Source organism: Mercenaria mercenaria, chromosome 11, assembly GCF_021730395.1.
Source record: "Mercenaria mercenaria strain notata chromosome 11, MADL_Memer_1, whole genome shotgun sequence".
NCBI lineage: Eukaryota > Metazoa > Mollusca > Bivalvia > Venerida > Veneridae > Mercenaria > Mercenaria mercenaria.
The window spans coordinates 21,403,845-21,424,204 of record NC_069371.1 but is presented as its reverse complement, the minus strand read 5'-3'; the positions used below and the strand labels follow the sequence as shown (position 1 = coordinate 21,424,204).

Here is a 20,360-nt window from a genome sequence, read left to right as displayed (position 1 = left end):
TGTCTGAAGCCCAAGTCGAAATTATATAAAGGATTGACTTGAAACTTTGCACATAAATAGAGGTCCAATGAAAGGAAGTACAGTGTCAAAGAACCATAACTCTAACTGAGCTTATTTTTGAATAACCTCCCTTTATCTATGGAAAAAACTTGTCTGGGGCCAATGTCAAAACCATATAAAGGATTGTCTTGATACTTGATACATTGATAGAGGCCAGTGAAGCCAAGTGCAGTGTCAAAGAACCATTACTTTAGCTGACCCCATTTTTGAATCACCTTCCTTTATGCATGAAAAGGAAAAGCAAGAAGCTTGACTGAAGCCCAAGCCAAAAACTATGAAGGGTTGATTTGATACTTTGTACATTAATACAGGTCAGTGAAAGATAGTGCAGTGATAAGGAATCATAACTCTTACTGACTCCATTTTTAATTACCTCTCTGTATGTATAAGAAACTTGTATGGAATCCAAGTAAAATCAATGATGTACAAAATATAAACATGTCAAAAAGAAAAGTAACAAGTTTTTTTCTGTTGTTATTTTTAGAAAATGGGTCGTCCAAAAAAAGTTTTTCCCACAACAGTGGTAGGTTCACGCCTCACTATGTCTCTTCTCGTGCGCCTTTAAATTACTTTTTCTCCGAAAAGACATTTCGCACTCCTGGCAAATATATTCATTCTCCGTGCTATAAATAGATAATAGTTTTACTGCTGTTACTCTCGGTGCAACAATTATATCTATATGCGTATTTAATACTTCTTTTTGTTTGTCTCTTTCAAAAGTCAGAATCATATGGTGCGGCGACTAAACTAACTATCGTTACTGGAAAGAACAAGTACTAGGCTTCCATCACCCGTAAGCAACTGTCAACTTTTACACTCAAAGATACATGGTCAGTTGCGCATATGATGGATTTAGAGCAAAATAATTTCAAAATTTTATCATCTTACCTATTTATGTATAGATATACAAGAGCTGTAAACGTGTAATTATTTCCAAGCTAGGATGAGGACCGACGCTACACATTTTCACTGTAGCATTTCTGTATATACTAACATACCGGAAGAAAAACAGCCTATTCCCAGCATTTGCATCTTTTTTAAGAATGTCAAAATGTTAACAATTCAGTCATTTAAAGACAAAGATAGTCTACATGCATGATAAATAGTCTTTGACGTGTACGTTACCCTCTGGGGAAAAATGACGTGTACGTCACCTCCTGAAAAACCGCAACGTGTACGTTACCGCACCCTTTGTCTTACGATATCTTTAATATTCCTGAATAGTCATGTTAATTATTTGGTACAGGACTTTGGACAATGACAAGCTTTATTTTAAACTTAAATTCCAGCGGAAATTCTCTGCAGAATCTGTGCTAGGTGCGTAACTTGTGAACAGACGTGTTCGTTACCACAATATTTTGCATCTTTCGAATCGGTTGGGCAAGGATTACGTAAAAACGGGAGGGAGTTTCATCAAGCTACATATATCCGATGAAAGAGCTTTTTATTGCGGGGTTTATGCACGTAATCTCGTTAAAAACAATTGCGGATCAAAAAAGTTATAGTGAAAAAACATACCTGAAGCGGGCCTATTTTTAGCACTTTTGCATGCACGTTACCCAAGTTAGTCACGTGGTTTCCCCACCGTGTTTAAGATAACTACTGAAACCTCTTAAAAAATTATTCAGGTGGTCCAAATCTCTTTGCTGCAGCTTCAAAAACAAGAAAGTAGGTTAGAAGGTCAGGGTTAAGAATATTAAAGTGGAGTATTGAAATCTGTATCAAAATTTGTACATGTACGTGGTCCAAATTTCTAGGCTGTACCTTAAACAAGAGGGCATGATGGCCCTATATCGCTCACCTGAGTTAAATTGCTTGCTTGAACAAATTTCTTTGCTAAAGCTTTAAAAACAAGAAAGTAGGTCAGTAGGTCATATTCATGGTAACTGAAAGTCAGTTTTAAGATTGGTGTGCAAAACTGTACATGTCATCCAAATCTATTTATTTATTTATTTGGGTTTTATGGCGCACCAACACAGTATACGTTATATGGCTCCAAACAGGACTACAAATTTTGGTTTCACATCTCATTTACATCGAAATAAAAACATGAGGTATGGAATCAAAATTTGCATACCTGCTGGAATCACAGAGTTACAGCAAAACCAAGTGTTAAGACCCTATTAGTCGCCTTTTACGATCATGCAAGGGTAAGGCAGTGGTTCCAATTCTTTTCATACACAGATCGTCCCAGAACCGCATGGGGCTTCATCAAAATTTCAAGGCTGTATCTTAAAAAACAAGAAAGTAGGTCAGTGGGTCAAGGTCACAGTCAGGTGACACCTTATCACTTGGGGTAATCCAGTAAATATAAATAAACAGTCTAGGAAATATGATCTGATAATTTTTGAAGTATTTTTCCTATATAACTCATATATCAAGTGACACCTGGGGCGGGGCCTCTTTTCACCCCAAGGGCATAATTCAAATAATCTTGTTAGAGATCAACTAGGCAATGATACATACAAAATATCAAAGGCATACCCTTGAACTTTCAGACAAGAAGATTTTTAAAGTTTTTCCTATATAAGTCTATGTAAAACTTGGGACCCCCTGGGTGGGGCCTCTTTTCAACTCGGGGGGCATAATTTGAATAATCTTGGTAGAGGACCACTAGGCAATGCAATATACCTAATATCAAAAGCCTATGCCTTGCAATTTCAGACAAGAAGATTTTTAGTTTTTTACCTATTATGTCTATGTAAAACTAGGGACCCCCGTGGCAGGGCCTCTTTTCACCCCTGGGTAATAATTTGAAAAATCTTGGTAGAGAACCACAAAGCAATGCTACATACCAAATATCAAAAGCCTAGGTCTTGTGGTTTCAGACAAGAAGAGTTTTACAGTTTTTCCTTCTTTGAACAATTTTTAAAGACCATGGTGGTTTAGGAGAAAATGTTGTTAAAGGAAAGTGTGGCCTGACGGTGAGCAATCACAATAGCTTACTTTGTGCTCAAGTGAGCTAAAACTACATGCCCACGGGCAGCATGTCGAGCCTGCCCTTTGACCCCTAACTGTGACCTTGACCTTTGAGATAGGAACCTGGGGTTTGCACATGACACTCCGTCTCATTGAGTTAAACATTCATGCCAAATATAAACAAGATTCCTCAATGCATGTCAAAGTTATGGGCCTGACAAGATTTGACATGACCTTTAACCTCCAACATTACTTTACTGTGACCTGAGGCCAAGCTGAAACTTTGAACAAACTTAATAAAAAGACCATGCCAGGATGCAACAGACTAAGATTGGTGCAATTCTGACCAGTAGTTTCAGAAGAGATTTCATCTGAAGAGAAGTGTGGACAGACGGACGTTGAGTGTTCACCCAAGCACTTCATGCTCTGGGGAGCTAAAACTCAGGACTCGATCTGGTATAACACAAAACAATACAAAACAAACCAAAAAAAAAAAACGGACAAAATCCTTGCTCTAGATTGAGACCTGTCAGTTTGTTGACTTTAAAACCTCACTACTATAACCAGTAGGTTAACAACAACTGCCAAATAAACCAATTTTTATATGTTTTCTTATACATCATGGCATTGCCTTATATGCACTTAAGCAATTAGTGTTAAAACATTTTCACTGTCAACTATAGGTAAAATTAACTTAAACTTATGTACTATATATTCGGTTTATATAATATTTCTATTTATAGAAATATTAATGGTTGTGCTGTCTTTTAGGTAGTTCATATAGAAATGTCTTATTATTGACCTTTTTACTTGGACAAATAGGAATTTCTCTTAATGAATGAGCTAATGTCTGACCTAGCCTGGCCTAGCACCCTAAATCCTACACAACACAGTATTGTTTGCATTCAAGAGTGACTACAGGTCAAACAAGTAATGTTATTGGCTATTTCTGGACAACAAAGCGGCATTAGAATTATTTTATCTAATTTCAGTAATTCCAGTAAATACTGTAGAAAAACTTTCGGTTTTTTTTTCTTTGTGACAGCACATAATATAATTTACCATAGATATCCATGTATAATGTGCACCCATGTATAATGCGCACCCCTAATTTTAGCCCAAAATCCTGGGAAATAAATTTTTTAGTTGATTTTGAGATGGAATACAAAAGTAGATGTTACATCGACACCGGTAATAAATTTTACCTCCATGTCGGAGAGCAGCACCAGTCTTCCAGTACGAGTGATTTTTGTTTTCTTGAAAATAAAACTAATGAAATATCATTATGTTTGTTGTTTTTTTTTTTTAAATTAAATATTTTGAATAAATAGAAAGCAATTGTTTCAATATTTCAGAATAGTATCTTTCAAAATGACATGAGCTTCTCAATTCAAACCTATAACAAAAGGTGTGATCATCTTTTTGTTACGACGAAATGGCCAGTAATTATCGGCAATTAGTGTGTCACCTCGTGTCAATTTTGTAGTTCAGTTTGATCTCGGATAAGGATAATAGATCTACTCAATCTTTAATAAGTATCATAGTATTAAAATTTTGTGATTTTTTTATATTTCTTTCATCAAAATACTTCTCAATTGACATGAAATTAATTTTGTCTGAAAGAAAAATAAACCACTCGATCTTTTACGGAACGTAATGGCAATCTTAGATTTTAGCATAGAGAGTTAGCGCAGAGAATAGTTTCCCTTAACCAAAATGGCAAAAATCATAAACAAACTTGTTTTGAAGTTGGAAAGTCGTCTATACCTGTGTATAATACATACCCACAATTCGGGGGTGGTCCCAGGGGGTAAAAAAACTGCGCATTATACATGGGTATCTATGGTACATAAAAAAATACATTCAGTGGCCTACTTTGATATACTAGTTTATACTGGAATATTCCAACAGTTGGTAGCCACGAGTTGCTACTTTTGAAATCAATTACCACATAGTAAATATGTGAAATTAGTGACAGAACTAGAGCTGCTTTTGAGAAAAGTGCATGTCTCCCACAACTGCCTAGTCATCAAAATAGTAAGTCAGTCTTTATATACTGTTTACTCACTAAAAATATACCTCTGAAGAGTAAAACGGCTAATTTTGGGTAATTCAAGGGCCATAATTCTGAAGTGCCTTGGGCAATTGGCTAGTTATCGAACTTGGCCGAGGACTTATGGTCAAACACATTTTGTTCAAGTTTGGTGAAGATCTGATGAGAAATGTTCGACTTAAGAGCACGGACAAAAGTAAAAAGGCTGATTTTCGGTAATTCAAGGGCCATAATTCCGAAGTGCCTGGGCTGATATGGCTAGTTATCAAACTTGGCCGAGGACTTATGGTCAAACATATTTTGTTTAAGTTTGGTGAAGATCGGATGAGAAATGTTCGACTTAAGAGTGCGGGCAAGATTTGTGACAGACACACACACAGAGAGGAGTAAATTAATATGTGTCCCACACCACTGTGTGGTGGAGACATAATAAATGGCAATTATTTTACCTCTCTGTTGCCAGTGAATCCCTCTAAGATGTCAAAAACTCTTATCAATCAACTACGCATAAATTGGAGATTTGTCTAGAAACTAGTCTGCAACCGACTTGTTCTAATATTGTCACATCAGACTTACCCTCCCAAAAGCGAAACTTTTTATGACTAGACTTTTTTATTTTAAACCAGATTCAAATGTTACAGATGTCAGGCCGTCACCTTTAATATACTGAAAACTAGTTCTCTCCCCCAGACTGGCCTAGCCAGATATTAGAACAAGCCGGCTGCAGACTAGATCTAGTTTCTGGATAAATATTATTTTTATCACTCCTTTTCTTAGAAATAATTAGATACTATGTATAAATAAACTTCAACTAAAATATCTCTGCACTACTTCCTAGTTATGTAAAATGTTGGGATGTAAGCGGAGATATAAACCAGTTTTTTACATCATCATTCACACTGCTTTAATTCGGTCAAGGCAAAATCCTGTCTGACGGATCTATCAGACAAAAGAAAGGCTAGGTCCGTTGTGGAGGGTTGGACTGTATGTTTGGTAAGGTACAGAGCAGGTCCGTTTTTTAATATTGCCAGTATTTTTTGCAAAACAGTTTTCTGACGCACCTGTTCATTTTCCATTATTTCCAGCAAAACATCTCTTTACAACATGTTTTCAGGTGAGTTTCCATTTAGTATGACGGTTTATCCTGGGTCGTCTGACCGAAAGTCAGGCAAGTCTTGAAACTCTTCTGCCATGACTTAATTTAACATCTAGATGACATCTTTAGTACTTAGGAACATTATCTAATAAATGATATTCTTAACATTTTTATTGAGGTATTCTTATTTTTAAAATTTTTGTTGGGTTTAACATCGCACCAACACAATTATAGGTCATATGGCGACTTTCCAGCTTTGATGGTGTAGGATGACCCCAGGTGCTCCCATGTGCATTATTTTGTCACGAGCAGGTACCTGGGTAGAACCACCGAACTTCCGTAAGCCAGCTGGATGTCTTCCTTACATGAAGAATTCAACTACCCGAGTGAGGCTCGAACCCATATCGATGACGGGCAAGTGATTTGAAGTCAATGACCTTAACCACTCGGCCACGGAGGCCCCTTAAGGTATTTCTGTACAAGAAAAAATTTAATCAACTAAGACTGAAAATAGAAATAGCATAAAACTCGGCAGCCCTGCAATATTAATAATAGTCATACCAAGAAATTAAAAGCAGCTCAGTTTATCAGCATAAACATGGAAAATGCAATCTAAAATTTGATTCTTAAGATACCTCAAACAAGAGGGCTATGACAGCCCTATATTGCACACCTGGCTCTAAAGAGTACAATGATTTCAACTAACTTGGCAGATTGTTTGTTTTGGGTTTAGCGCAGTTTTTCAAGAGTAATTAATAATAATAATAAGTTAACTGCTGGCAGTTCACCTAACAAGTGTTCTTGGGTTTTGCCCTGCAAGTAACTGCCAACTTCTCCACAGGAATCAGAGGTGAAGGACAAATGACTTCAGACAAAATGTCTTCAATCAAATCTTCACAGAAAACATAATGCCTTACCAAGGGATCAAACTTACAGTCCAATAATCTGAAGATCTGCACTCCTACTGAGCTAAGCAGGCTGGCAACCTTGGTAGTGGAAGAGTACCTAACATCCAAACTCTAGGCTTTGAGGTTTTAGACAAGATTTTTAAAAATAAAATTCTTATATAACTGTGAATAAAACAACTGATCCCCACTGGTGGGTCGATTTGATCCCACAGGCATTTTGAATAAGCAAGAATACATACCAAATATCTAAGGTCTGGGTCTTCCAAATTCAGATAAGAATTTTAAATCATTTTCTTATAAACAAGTGACCCCCTGGGTGAGCAAGCTTTGACCCCAGAGGCATGACTTTATAACCATGTAATGATGTTACTGAACAAGTTTGATGAAGAACCATCAAGTGGTACATCAGAAATGATACTTCTATTTTAAGCCCTAGTGACACCTGGCAGGTGTTAAAAGCTCGCCTTGAAAGAAATCTGCAAAAGGACCTTATAATAATGCTACAGGTCAAGTATGATGAAGATCCACTGAACAGTTCAAGAGAACAAGTTGTTTAAAAGGTATTTCTATTTTTAGCTGTACAGGCCGAGCCAAGCTCCCCCACTTTAATAAATCTGGATTAGGACCTTACAATAATGCTACAGATCAAGATTATAAAGATCCATCAAATGGTTCATGAGAACAAGTTGTTTAAAAGTATTTCTATTTTTAGCTCTAGAGGCCGAGCCAAGCTCCCCCACTTGAATAAATCTGGATTAGGACCTTACAAGGATGCTACAGGTCAAGACTGTAAAGATCCATCAAATGGTTCATGAGAACAAGTTGTTTAAAAGGTATTTCTATTTTTAGCTCTAGTGGCTGAGCCAAGCTCCCCCACTTGAATAAATCTGGATTAGGACCTTACAAGGATGCAAACAGGTCAGATTGTAAAAAATCCATCAAATGGTTCATGAGAACAAGTTGTTTAAAAGGTATTTTCTATTTTTTAGCTCTAGTGGCTGAGCCAAGCTCCCCAACTTGAATAAATCTGGATTAGGACCTTACAAGGATGCTACAGATCAAGATTGTAAAGACCCATCAAATGGTTCATGAGAACAAGTTGTGTAAAAGGTATTTCTATTTTTAGCTCTAGTGGCTGAGCCAAGCTCCCCCACTTTAATAAATCTGGATTAGGACCTTACAAGGATGCTACAGATCAAGATTGTAAAGACCCATTAAATGGTTCATGAGAACAAGTTGTGTAAAAGGTATTTCTATTTTTAGCTCTAGTGGCTGAGCCAAGCTCCCCCACTTGAATAAATCTGGATTAGGACCTTACAAGGATGCTACAGGTCAAGATTGTAAAGACCCATCAAATAGTTCAAGAGAACAAGTTGTTTAAAAAGGTATTTCTTTTTTAGCTCTAGTGGCTGACAGACTCCCTGGGCACTTGAATCAAATCATGATTAGGACCTTAAAGGATGCTACAGTCAAGATTGTAAAGACCCATCAAGTGGTTCATAAACAATGATTGTTTAAAGGTATTCTATTTTAGCTCTAGTGCTGAGCCAAGCTCCCCCACTTGAAATAAATCTGATTAGGACCTGACAAGGATGCTACAGATCAAGATTGTAAAGACCCATCAAATGGTTCATGAGAACAAGTTGTTTAAAAGTATTTCTATTTTTAGCTCTAGAGGCCGAGCCAAGCTCCCCCACTTGAATAAATCTGGATTAGGACCTTACAAGGATGCTACAGGTCAAGACTGTAAAGATCCATCAAATGGTTCATGAGAACAAGTTGTTTAAAAGTATTTCTATTTTTAGCTCTAGAGGCCGTGCCAAGCTCCCCCACTTGAATAAATCTGGATTAGGACCTTACAAGGATGCTACAGGTCAAGACTGTAAAGATCCATCAAATGGTTCATGAGAACAAGTTGTTTAAAAGGTATTTCTATTTTTAGCTCTAGTGGCTGAGCCAAGCTCCCCCACTTGAATAAATCTGGATTAGGACCTTACAAGGATGCTACAGGTCAAGATTGTAAAGATCCATCAAATGGTTCATGAGAACAAGTTGTTTAAAAGGTATTTCTATTTTTAGCTCTAGTGGCTGAGCCAAGCTCCCCAACTTGAATAAATCTGGATTAGGACCTTACAAGGATGCTACAGATCAAGATTGTAAAGACCCATCAAATGGTTCATGAGAACAAGTTGTGTAAAAGGTATTTCTATTTTTAGCTCTAGTGGCTGAGCCAAGCTCCCCCACTTTAATAAATCTGGATTAGGACCTTACAAGGATGCTACAGATCAAGATTGTAAAGACCCATCAAATGGTTCATGAGAACAAGTTGTGTAAAAGGTATTTCTATTTTTAGCTCTAGTGGCTGAGCCAAGCTCCCCCACTTGAATAAATCTGGATTAGGACCTTACAAGGATGCTACAGGTCAAGATTGTAAAGACCCATCAAATAGTTCATGAGAACAAGTTGTTTAAAAGGTATTTCTTTTTTAGCTCTAGTGGCTGAGCCAAGCTCCCGCACTTGAATAAATCTGTATTAGGACCTTACAAGGATGCTACAGGTCAAGATTGTAAAGACCCATCAAATGGTTCATGAGAACAAGTTGTTTAAACGGTATTTCTATTTTTAGCTCTAGTGGCTGAGCCAAGCTCCCCCACTTGAATAAATCTGGATTAGGACCTGACAAGGATGCTACAGATCAAGATTGTAAAGACCCATCAAATGGTTCATGAGAACAAGTTGTTTAAAAGGTATTTCTATTTTTAGCTCTAGTGGCTGAGCCAAGCTCCCCCACTTTAATAAATTTGGATTAGGACCTTACAAGGATGCTACAGTAACAGGTCAAGATTGTAAAGATCCATCAAATGGTTCATGAGAACAAGTCGTTTAAAAGGTATTTCTATTTTTAGCTCTAGTACCTGAGCCAAGCTCCCCCACTTGAATAAATCTGGATTAGGACCTTACAAGGATGCTAGAGATCAAGATTGTAAAGACCCATCAAATGGTTCATGAGAACAAGTTGTTTAAAGGTATTTCTATTTAAGCACTTGCAGCCCCTAAAAGAGGCCAAATGCCAACATTTGAACAAAATTGGGAAAGGATCTTATGCTACAGGCAAAGCTGAATGAGGATCCATCAAGGGGCTTATGAGAAGAAGTCAGTTAAAGGTTTTACTATTAATGGCTCAGGCAACCCCTAAAAGTGGCCAAGCTAAAACATTTTAATCAACTTTATACAACTTCCCTATTTCATCAGGCATGACCACCTGGGTAGAACCACCGACCTTCCGTAAGCCAGCTGGATGGCTTCCTCACATGAAGAATTCAACGCCCGAGTGAGGCTTGAACCCACATCGATGAGAAGCAAGTGATTTGTTAGTAGTGTAAAGGTCATTTAATATTATGCTTACCTCTACAAGGTGGTTGTCTGGTCCATACAGTTCCTTGTCCAGTTCAATAACAAGACTCTTGAAGAAAGATGAAAATTTCCTTTTTGTTTTGCTGGCATCACTAAGCTTGGCACTGGCAGCCTGTAAATGTGTGTTTTAATATTAGAGAGGTTGTGATTTCATGTCCGACTGTGTAGTAAATACCTATACATAACAATCAAAGTAGTGTTTCATCTAGCGCTATTTAGCCTGGCGCAGCGCCAGGCCCTTTTAAGCCCCGCCCACTTGCCCTAACTGCCGCCCGAAACTCTTAAAGTGCCCTTTTTTCACTCCGCCCACCCGTTAATTGCCGACATTAGCAGCCTTAATTAATCCGTTACACATGTCATGTATACTGTAGTATGCCCTTAGGCGTGTATCGAAAAGTCGGTCGATACGGTAGTAAATATCAGCTGACAAGTGTGGTGTGTATTGATCACAGCACGCGCTGTGTTAAACGTGTTTAAAGTGGAGCAATAATTATACATAAGTAGCGGCGAGTTGAATATTTGTTGTGTATGATAAACGTTTTGTTTTCACGAGTGAGTGAATCAATTACATTATGGAATGGATTAATTAATGTGAATGAGAAAGGATTAAAGACGTTTTACGGTTTACGATATTAATTAATTACTGTGTTAGAAAACTTGTTATTCGCAAAGAAGATTTGAAAATAACTGACGACGTAATTAATGCGGCGTGGATCTAAAACGTAATTGGAATCAATTTCCAGGTAATTATATGTAATATTCCTAGCACTGAACGCATAATTATTAGCACAGAAATTGTTATTCGTTTCCAAAATTTTGACGAAAACGCATCGTAAATTAAGGCAAGATGCCGTCTGAAAAACGGAAACTAATACAACTCCAAAATGAGAGAGCTAAAATAGCTAAAACAAATCAATCTCTTACTTCATTCTTCTGTGTTGCACCACAGGAGTCTGAAATTCTATCAATAAGACCATAGAAGTCTATCTTTACAAAAAATACCCTCTATGTATATAAAATAAACACCTGGTGGTTGCACAAAGGTAAATATTTAATAGAATTTTTCTATTTATGAGTTTGATTCACGATCGCGATGAATTCCAAGTGGACTGCAAATTGGAATGCACAGATTTTTCTTCTATACTAGGTCTGACAGATTCACAGTAAAACATAATATAGACTCTACTGTTCTGTAGTTTTATAGATCTAAAGTTTTGTTTGACAGTGTTTTATGATTTTTTTTCCGACACAATGGAAGTGTTCAACAGAATGATGAAAAAAATACTTTTTTAAATAAAATGAAATTTATTTGCTTGTTGATTTAATTTTTACTTTTCATTTTCAGCACCAATACAGGCACAGAGGTTGCAACAGAAACTACTGTTACGGAAACGTCAGTACCACAGAACAGGAAAATCCTGAAACCCCACAAGACTGGTAGTGATAAAGCCAAGCACAAAGTAGGGTTTGACCGTAGCTGGACTCTGGAGCGTCCCTGGTTATTACACAAAGTTGACACTGACAATGAAGGAAATAAAGTGGAGGTTATGTTATGTGAGTTGTGTAGTAAACATAAGACTCAAGGAAGAAATGGGAATTCTGTCTGGATCACGACTGGTTGTAAAAGTCTGCGCCTTGACAGAGTAACCGACCACGAGAGGTCAGGTCAGCACAAGGATGCGGTGAAACTAGAAACTGAAGATCAAATGACAATTGAGAATTCATTCAATGAAAAAACTCCACTAGGTGACAAGGAATTTGAAGCTGTCGTGTATGCGTCAAAAGTGGTACATTTCTTAGTGAAACATAACATTCCACACACAACTGTGTATGAGGACTTCATTGACTTCGCTATTAATGAACTGAAAAGTCCGGTACTAGCCAACCTTTCCAAAGGCAAAAATGCCACGTACAAAAGTCATGCCACAGCAGAGGAACTGCTAACAGCTATGTCCGATGACATTCAAGAGACTGTGAAACAGAATATCAAACAAAGTCACGCGTACTCCGTCCTCACTGATGAGGCGACTGATGTATCTAACAAGAAACATCTTGCGTTTTGTATACAGTATGCAAACGGATGCCTGTACACTGTTTTGTATACTAAGTGTGAGTCCTTGGACCTTAAGTCCTTGCGACGTTTGACCTGTCGTCAACACATATGTAAAATATTTGAAATTAGATGCTTTTAATGTACACTGTTTTGCATACTAAGTGTGAGTCCTTGGACCTTAAGTCCTTGCGACGTCTGACCTGTCGTCAACACATATTTAAAATATTTGAAATGCATGTACACTGTTTTTCACATTCTTTTGTGTAACACTAGAGACTATATCTTACTTGTTTATATCATTAGATATCATATATCTATTTATATCATTAGTATCAAGAAATTAGAGAAAAGCCAATTATGTGTAAGGTTGTACATAATAAAAGTGTTCTAAACTGTTGATTTGTTTTTAATGATTATTACAGTAAACTAGAAAAGTACTGGTAATTTCCAGGAAGCTATGGTAGTTGGTAAGTACTGGTACTAAATTGCCAGGAAATATGTTTAATCATTACGATGGTAGTGAACTGTGTAGACTACCACTGGAACAAATGTCATGACTTGTGATGGAACTTGTTGTCAAAGATCAGTTTGACATATGCAATTGTGAGCAAAAGAATGTATTTTCTCCAATATTATGGGTATATAACTGATACAATTGCCATTGAAAGATGGTGTAAAAATAGCCCAAAATGCAGGAAAATCGCGCGCTCGATTTCAAAATTTTCCAGGGGAGCATGCCCCCGGACCCCCCTAGCACAGCCCCTCATTCTTCAGCACCAAGCCCTTTTTCAAGTCTAGATACAACACTACAAAGTCTGCTAAAATTGTCTAATAACTATAATGAAATTGCCTGCTACTTGTAAATCTGTATATTTAAAATGTGTAAGACTGCTTTTACAGGTACACATGTACATATAAAATTTAGAGGCCATACTTTATTTAATCAAAACATAGGTATGAAATTAAAAAGCTTTGAAATATATGCAAATAATGCAAATATTCATATATTTCTCAAAAATAAGTATCTTTAAAATATTTTAATCATAAATGCATACTTATGAGCATTTGAAACTCTCATATAAAAGATTTTTTTTAATTCTCTTCTCTGACATGTAGAAAACAAACATTAAAGGGATGTTAATCATTTTACATTCAGCTGTGACAGAGGTCCAACATACTGTCATTGAAATATAGAACAATGGAACAGTGTGATACCCTGCAAATATATATTATACTGTAACAGACAACAAATATTTAAGTGCTGGCCAGGACTTAAACCAAAGACCCCTCACACGTAGAGCTGACACTCTATCACAGTGTTATGACATGTTCTACAGCAATGCACTGTAATTACACCTTTATTCCCTACCCAGTTAGTACCACTTTGCAACATTGTCATGCTCAGAACTCTCCACATCATCAATGTATGGATTTATATATGCTAAAGGAAGACCCAAATTTTCCTTCTAGGCATTATTTCAGGCAAGAGCGGACACCTGGGTACAAACATAGATGGGCACCTGGGTAAAACCATATAATCACAGACTTCCCATAAGCAGTATGGATGGCTTCCTCACATAAAAGAATTCCCCATCTCAAACAAGGTTGAAACCAAAGCGGTGAGCGGCAAGTTTTAAAGTATGTGACCTTAAACTTGAAAACAGAGAGTCTTTTAGAGCAACAAGAATTTTATATAGCCATAAAGAAAACAAGATTTGCACCATTCCTCCTTTCAGCAATGTTTTTTAAGAAATTAGGATGGTTTGATGGAAATATTGTAGAGGAACATTGCTGCAATATTATTTTGAAATAAGGCTCATAGTTTAAAAGATATTTAAAATTGTCAATGTAGAGTTAACTAGCCCTTCCTTATAGCATACATCTTTCTTAAGACGTTGACATGGTTTGAAGTTGAAGGAATCTGGTATAGATTCATCCAATGCACACTTCCGTGAAATCATTTTGGCATCAGGCCAGCCGTTTCTGATAAAAATTTTAAAGCTTTCCCTTTTGGTTGCTACTGCAATAAAGGGATCGGAAAGGTACCCATCAAAGGCAAATTTCTTTGAAGTTCAGTTGAAATTGGCTCAGTGGTACAGTAGATATTCTTAAACGGCACTGTGGACAATGGATAAAAAACAGAACAACCGGCAACCCTTAAAGCTTACAATGTGCAATCCATGCCCACATGAGCTAAAAACATAAAAATATAAAACTCACATCTTCTAGAAGTCTGCCCTCGACCCTCAGTTCCCAAGAAGGTACAGATTCTTCTCCCTCCTCCCCTTCTGCAGGTTTAGCTGGGTAGAATGTGTTTGAAATGAAGATACGCAACTTTCTCTTTTGCTGCAGAAACAAAACACAAAGAATTTCATTATCTAATCTTCATCAACAATCTATATCTGAAGTTAACCTTACACCAAACACTCCAAGATGAGATACACTTCATTAAATTCAAGTATCATAATTTGCAAGACGAAGTTAACAGTTTGCAAAAAGTCAGGAAAAATGCAGTTGCACAAGAATCTTAAACAAGAAGTTCAACAAGAGGACGAAATGGTTTTTAAAAATCATAAGATATATGCAAAATAAACTTTTAAGCACTTAATGTGTATTTTTCATTAAATCGAGGACCGTAACTCTGGTCTGGCTGAATAAAATCACAAACACAACACCAGGTGCTCAACTTCATATGTTTTGTAACAATCCTGTAATGTTTTACAACTTTAAGTCAAATACTTTTTGAGATGCAGGTGATACAAATTTTTATGCCCTTTATGCATATTTTTTGACAATTATGGGCCTTAACTCTGGTCTGGCTCAGTGAAATCTCAAACAAAACCCCAATTGCACAACTTTACATTCTAAATTATATTTTGCCTAAGTCAAGGGCCATAATTGTGGTATGGCTTTGTGAAATCCCAGTCAAAACACCAGGTGCACAACTTCACATTCTGACTGACAATCCTCTGCAGCTTGATGATTCTAAATCAAATACTGAATGGGGAGGGTTTATTGTCTTTAAGCTTTCACTCAATTCAACCAGAGTCCTTGACTTAGTGAAACAAGAGGGCCATGATGGCCCTATATCGCTCACCTGTTATCATTGCACTTGAGGACAAGAAGGTCCTCAGAAAAAATATCTAAGTCCAAAGGACAGGAACAACAAATGGAAGAAATTTAACCAAAAAGAAAAAAAAATTCTTACAACTAATTCTATTTTTATACCTACTGGCCTAGTTTTTGACCGCATGTGACCCAGTTTCGAAACTGACCTAGATATCATCAAGGTGAACATTCACATCAATTTTCATGAGTTCCATTGAAAAATATGGCCTCTAGAGAGGTCACAACATTTTTTCATTATCTGACCTACTTTTTGAAGGCACGTGACCCACTTTCGAACTTGACCTAGATATCATCAAGATGAACATTCTGACCAATTTTTATGGAGATCCATTCACACATATGGCCTCTAGAGAGGTCACAAGGTTTTTCTATTTTTAGACCTACTGACCTAGTTTTTGAAGGCACGTGACCCTGTTTCGAACCTGACCTAGATATCATCAAGATGAACATTCAGACCAACTTTCATACAGATCCCATGAAAAAAATGGCCTTTAGAGAGGTCACAAGGTTTTTCTATTATTTGACCTACTGACCTAGTTTTTGAAGGCATGTGACCCACTTTCGAACTTGACCTAAATACCATCAAGATGAACATTCAGACCAACTTTCATACAGATCCCATGAAAAATATGGCCTCTAGAGAGGTCACAAGGTTTTTCTATTATTTGACCTACTGACCTAGTTTTTGAAGGCACGTGACCCACTTTCGAACTTGACCTAGATATCATCAAGGTGAACACTCTGACCAATTTTCATGAAGATCTCATGAAATATATGGCCTCTAGAAAGGTCACAAAGTTTTTCTATTTTTAGACCTACTGAGCTAGTTTTTGATCACACGTGACCCAGTTTCGAACTTGACCTAGATATTATCAAGATGAACATTCAAAACAACTTTCATACAGATCCCATGAAAAATATGGCCTTTAGAGAGGTCACAAGGTTTTTCTATTATTTGACCTAATGACCTAGTTTTTGAAGGCACGTGACCCAGTTTCGAACTTGACCTAGATATCAAAAGGTGAACGTTCTGACCAATTTTCATGAAGATCTTGTGAAATATATGGCATCTAGAGAGGTCACAAGGTTTTTCTATTTTCAGACCTACTGACCTAGTTTTTGAAGGCATGTGACCCAGTTTCGAACTTGACCTAGATATAATCAAGATGAACATTCTGACCAATTTTCATGAAGATCTTGTGAAATATATGGCCTCTAGAGAGGTCACAAGGTTTTTCTATTTTTAGACCTAATGACCTAGTTTTTGAAGGCACGTGACCCAGTTTCAAACTTGACCTAGAATTTACCAAGATGAACATTCTGACCCATTTTCATAAAGATCCAATGAAAACTGTGACCTCTAGAGATGTCACAAGGAAAAGTTTACGCACGGACGATGGACGCTGCGCAATCACAAAAGCTCAAAAGTTACTAAAAATAAGCTATTTATAGTAATGTTAAAGGGAAGTAATTAAAAACAAGAGCTGTCTCCATAGGATGACACATGCCCCCGATGGCACTTTGAATGAATAGTTATGGCCGATGTTAGAGTTTAGGACCTTTGACCTACGGAGCTGGGTCTTGCGTGTGACACGTCATCTTACTGTGTCACACATTCATGCGTAGTTATTTTAAAATCCATGTATGAATGACAAAGATATGGACCGGATACACCCATCAATGCACTATCATGAAAAATGACCTTTAACGTCTAAGTGTGACCTTGACCTTTGAGCTACGGACCTGGGTCTTGCGCAAGACATGTCGTCTTACTGTGGTACACATTCATGCCAAGTTATTTGAAAATCCATCCATCGATGACAAAGATATGGACCGGACACGCCCATCAATGCACTATCCTTTAACGTCTAAGTGCGACCTTGACCTTTGAGCTACGGACCTGGGTCTTGCGCATGACACGTCGTCTTACTGTGGTACACATTCATGCCAAGTTATTTGAAAATCCATCCATCGATGACAAAGATATGGACCGGACACGCCCATCAATGCACTATCCTTTAAAGTCTAAGTGTGACCTTGACCTTTGAGCTACGGACCTGGGTCTTGTGAGCGACACGTCGTCTTACTGTGGTACACATTCATGCCAAGTTATTTGAAAATCCATCCATCAATGACAAAGATATGGACCGGACACGCCCATCAATGCACTATTCTTTAATGTCTAAGTGTGACCTTGACCTTTGAGCTACGGACCTGGGTCTTGCGCGCGACACGTCATCTTACTGTGGTACATATTCATGCCAAGTTATTTGAAAATCCATCCATCGATGATAAAGATATGGACCGGACAAAAGAATAAATCTGTTGACATAAATGAAATTTCAGATCAGTATCTTCATTAGTTATGGAGATATACCCATTTTAATTTGAAATAAAGGGAGGTAATTTGACATAAAATCAGTCCATACTTATCTACCCTGATTGTCTCAGTCCAACTAATAACAATAATGAAATTTCAAATAAGTCCTATAAGTACTTACTGATATAAATCCATTTTGATTACAATCAGGGGAGGTAATCAGATATAAAATAACTCTGGAACCTACGATTGGATCTGATTTGTCATGGAATCCAAGATTTATTGTTGCTGAAGATATTTTGGAAGTTTGTATTAAATAAAACCATAAATGAAGTCTCTATATGGCTGCAAAAGCCAAAATAGCCAATTTTGGACCTTTAAGGAGCCATAACTCTGGAAGCCATGATGGAATCTGGCCAGCTGAAGAAAGGAAGCAAGATCTTGTGGTGATACAAGTTGTGTGCAAGTTTGGTTAAAATTAAATCATAAATGAAGCTGCTATTATGCAGACAAGGTCAAAATAGCTAATTTTGGCTCTTTCAGGGGTCATAAATCTGGAACCCATTATGGGATCTGGCCGGTTCATGAAAGGAACCGAGATCTTATGGTGACACAAGTTTTGTGCAAGTTCGATTAAATTCAAATCATAAATGAAGCTGCTATTGTGCAGACAAGGTCAAAATAGCTAATTCTGGCCTTTTCAGGGGCCATCACTCTGGAACCTATAATGGAATCTTGCCAGTTCAAGAAAGGAACCAAGACCTTATGGTGATAAAGTTGTGTGCAAGTATGGTTACAATAAAATCATAAATGAAGCTGCTATTGTGCAGACAAGGTCAAAATAGCTCATTCTGGCCCTTTCAGGGGCCATAACTCTGGAACTCATAATGGAATCTTGCCAGTTCAAAAAGTAACCAAGACCTTATGGTGATACAAGTTGTGTGCCAGTTTGGTAAAAATCAAATCATAAATGAGCCGTGCCATGGGAAAACCAACATAGTGGGTTTGCGACCAGCATGGATCCAGACCAGCCTGCGCATCCGCGCAGTCTGGTCAGGATCCATGCTGTTCGCTAACAGTTTCTCCAATTCCAATAGGCTTTAAAAGCGAACAGCATGGAGCCTGACCAGACTGCGCGGATGCGCAGGCTGGTCTGGATCCATGCTGGTCGCAAACCCACTATGTTGGTTTTCCCATGGCACGGCTCAAATAAAGCTGCTATTGTGCAGACAAGGTCAAAATAGCTAATTTTGGCCCTTTCAGGGGCCATAACTGCGGAACCCATAATGGGATCTGGCCAGTTCAAGAAAGTGATCTTATGGTGATACAAGTTGTGTGCAAGTTTGGTTAAAATAAAATCATAAATGAAACCTCTATCGTGCAGACAAGAAATTGTTGACGCACGCACGGACGGACTGACGACGGACGAAGGATGATCACAAAAGCTCACCTTGTCACTATGTGACAGGTGAGCTAAAAATATACAAAGTGCCTTAAAGTTTGAGTGGCATATACATTTTGTATCTGAAAAATATTTCACCCATAATCACGAAACCATGTACAGTGACAGAAACTGGGGACACCTGTGCCCTAAAGACGGACATCTAGTTCAACTTGACTGTCATTTTGTTTCTTTGTCAGAATGCTTGTTTGTATGAAATCTAGGTTAAATTCATAATTTGGGTTACTGAGGTTAAAAACTGTCACTAGATCAAATCAACCTTGAAAAACTTGGTTAAAAATCTACCTGGTTTATATAAAAGAGGGCCATGATGGCCCTATATCGCTCACCTGTTATCAATGCACTTGAGGACAAGAAGGTCCTCAGAAAAAATATCTAAGTCCAAAGGACAGGAACAACTAGAACTGTCACAGGAGTGACTCATACCCCCACCATAAGGTCTTGTCACAGAAGAATGGCAACCATAAGGAATCTTAAAAATACTTAGGAGTACTTCATCCTGGGCTTCCACATATAAGTAATACTAGTATAATACTAGTATAGTAATACTAGTAAATATATTAAATCTCTAATATTAGAGATACACTAAAAGTGAAAACAAAAAAGTGTCTTACCGACCCATGTTACCACGGAAAGATGTTTTTACTTTTTACATACGACTTATAATAAAAAAGTTACAAAAATACCTGAAATATTGAAAATCTAAAAATAGGATTTCTAAAAATAGACTAATTCCTGGAATTTAAGGGGAAGAAACTCAGTACAAAGGTTAAAAAAAGGTTACTTCCCTTTGGCTCTAAGCCAATCAGAATGAGATATAGTGAAAATACATCAAAATTAACCTTAAATTCTAGGTAAAAGGGGACACAATTCAAGAAAAATAGTGTCAGAGTTATGCACCTTGTGTCACATGATGTGGGTTATGAGGTGGAACATCTATTTTAAG

The 20,360-nt window shown here is 37.4% G+C and overlaps 2 protein-coding genes across 4 annotated transcripts in view; one reads left to right on the top strand and one right to left on the bottom strand.

The window, feature by feature from the left end:
* LOC123532112 (SWI/SNF-related matrix-associated actin-dependent regulator of chromatin subfamily D member 1-like) overlaps positions 1 to 20,360 on the bottom strand; it is a 117,917-nt gene that overhangs the window by 24,504 nt on the left and 73,053 nt on the right. For all 3 annotated transcript variants that reach the window (XM_053518708.1, XM_053518710.1, XM_053518709.1), the window contains 2 exons: positions 14,724 to 14,849; positions 10,443 to 10,562 (listed from right to left, as the gene is read on the bottom strand). In XM_053518708.1, the coding sequence (XP_053374683.1) occupies positions 10,443 to 10,562; positions 14,724 to 14,849 (246 nt within the window). The remainder of the gene's footprint in view (positions 1 to 10,442; positions 10,563 to 14,723; positions 14,850 to 20,360) is intronic.
* On the top strand, positions 10,637 to 12,707 carry LOC123532116 (uncharacterized). Its single transcript, XM_045313471.2, has 2 exons — positions 10,637 to 11,193; positions 11,796 to 12,707. Exon 2 carries the CDS (start codon positions 11,998 to 12,000, stop codon positions 12,640 to 12,642), a length of 645 nt encoding a protein of 214 aa, XP_045169406.2. The 5' UTR covers positions 10,637 to 11,193; positions 11,796 to 11,997; the 3' UTR covers positions 12,643 to 12,707.

Bases quoted from the DNA above. Each gene is read 5' to 3' on its own strand.
- LOC123532116 (XM_045313471.2), top strand. From the start codon at position 11,998: ATGTTATGTGAGTTGTGTAGTAAACATAAGACTCAAGGAAGAAATGGG.